The following is a 1567-nucleotide window of genomic DNA, read 5'->3' as shown; positions in this document are numbered from 1 at the left end:
CTTTAGAAATGATCCATGATGCCCCATTATATTTCATTTACTTAGTCTTATTTCAATAATTCCTTGTTGAACTTAACCACTGAACGTGCTTGAAAGACGTGTTTCTAAGTACAGATTCATTATTCCTCTTAGGAATGAGGAACAATAAAAAAAAAACATCTAATTGAAAACATCATGTAAATACGATCAGTAAATAGATTCTTAAAACATAGGCAAGTTCTGTCGTAGTTATTACCACGACATTAAAGATACTACCATTTAAACCTAACTAAGGTTCTTAAAACACAGTCAAGTCCTATCGTAGTTATTACCACAACATTAAAGATACTACCATCTAAATACATTTTTTAAACCTAACTAAGGTTCTTAAAACACAGTCAAGTCTTTGTGGTAGTAATTACCATGACATTAAAGATACTACATTTTTTAAACCTAACTAAGATTCTTAAAACACAGTCAAGTCTTTGGTAGTTATTACCACGACATTAAAGATACTACCATTTAAAAACCTTTTGTTAAGACAGCGGAAGTCATATGATGCTGGTAACACATCATGAGTTTCTAGAAGGATCATGACTTTTCCTGGCAACTCTAGTCTTTTCTAGGCACCCTCTATTTTAATATATAAGCCCGGCAAATAATGGCAGATAGAGAGATACAGAGACAGATAATTGAGTCAAGCAAGCGGTAATGACTGTAAGTAAAGTACATGAATCGTTGTGAATTATAGCGTGTGTTTAAGTTAAAGTGATTGTGGAAATTCTGTGTATTGCAAAGTTATATTGAGAAAGAATAAACTAGTATCGCTTAAGTTCCTCAAGAAGAATTTATACTGTAAATTAACAAACGACCAGAGACGTAACACTTTTTTAAACCTAACTAAACATAAATACTTTAATTAATAATTCTTTTGCTAAGATTTTTTAAAAGACTTACTACTCTTCAACTTGGCTATCTTGAATATGGCACTAGGCTTAATATTGCAAACATAGCCTAGGAACTGCCAGGAAGGAAGGGCATTTGGATCTGGCCAACTGAAATATACTGGAATTTAAAAAAAAAATTATTTAGAATGAAGAAAAAGAAAAGCGTATATCTACTTCAGAGATCAGTGGTAAACTAAAACATATCTTAAAAAAACAGGTTCAGTTACAACTGGACCCTACTTGAATTGAAAGGAATCATTCAAAAGAAAATTAATGTTGAGTTTACCTGCACCACCCAGTCCATCAGGAAAAGGCTGAGAACCTGTCATGAACACCACAATATGGTTGACATTGTCGGCATCTGGAATATTGATGAGAAACTTTGTTCCTTCTACTTGTTCAAAGTCTGTCTGGACCTGAGAAGAAAGAACTGTGTGTTCAGAAACATTTGTTTTAATGTTGCACCTATAATATCAGTTTATTACTTTACAACTGATAGCTAAGTCTGCCAAAGACAAAAGGAGGACAGTTGATGTATGGCAGGCAGCTAGTTGTAAAGCTCTAATCTAGCCAAATTATAAAAATTAGTGAAAAAAGAAATGCAGAGCTTGCAGAAGGGTTATATATATTGATAGGAGAAG

At 33.0% G+C, this 1567-nt stretch overlaps 1 protein-coding gene across 1 annotated transcript in view; it reads right to left on the bottom strand.

Annotated features, from left to right (window-relative positions):
* LOC106475930 (protein OPI10 homolog) overlaps positions 1-1567 on the bottom strand; it is an 8580-nt gene that overhangs the window by 3152 nt on the left and 3861 nt on the right. Inside the window, exons 3-4 of the mRNA XM_013936606.2 lie at positions 1213-1342; positions 937-1044 (exon numbers count right to left, since the gene is read on the bottom strand). Of these exons, the coding sequence (XP_013792060.1) occupies positions 937-1044; positions 1213-1342 (238 nt within the window). The remainder of the gene's footprint in view (positions 1-936; positions 1045-1212; positions 1343-1567) is intronic.

Source organism: Limulus polyphemus, unplaced genomic scaffold (genome assembly GCF_000517525.1).
Source record: "Limulus polyphemus unplaced genomic scaffold, Limulus_polyphemus-2.1.2 Scaffold9458, whole genome shotgun sequence".
Taxonomy (NCBI): domain Eukaryota; kingdom Metazoa; phylum Arthropoda; class Merostomata; order Xiphosura; family Limulidae; genus Limulus; species Limulus polyphemus.
Note: the sequence above shows the minus strand (reverse complement) of the source record. Positions and strands in the feature narration are given on the sequence as shown.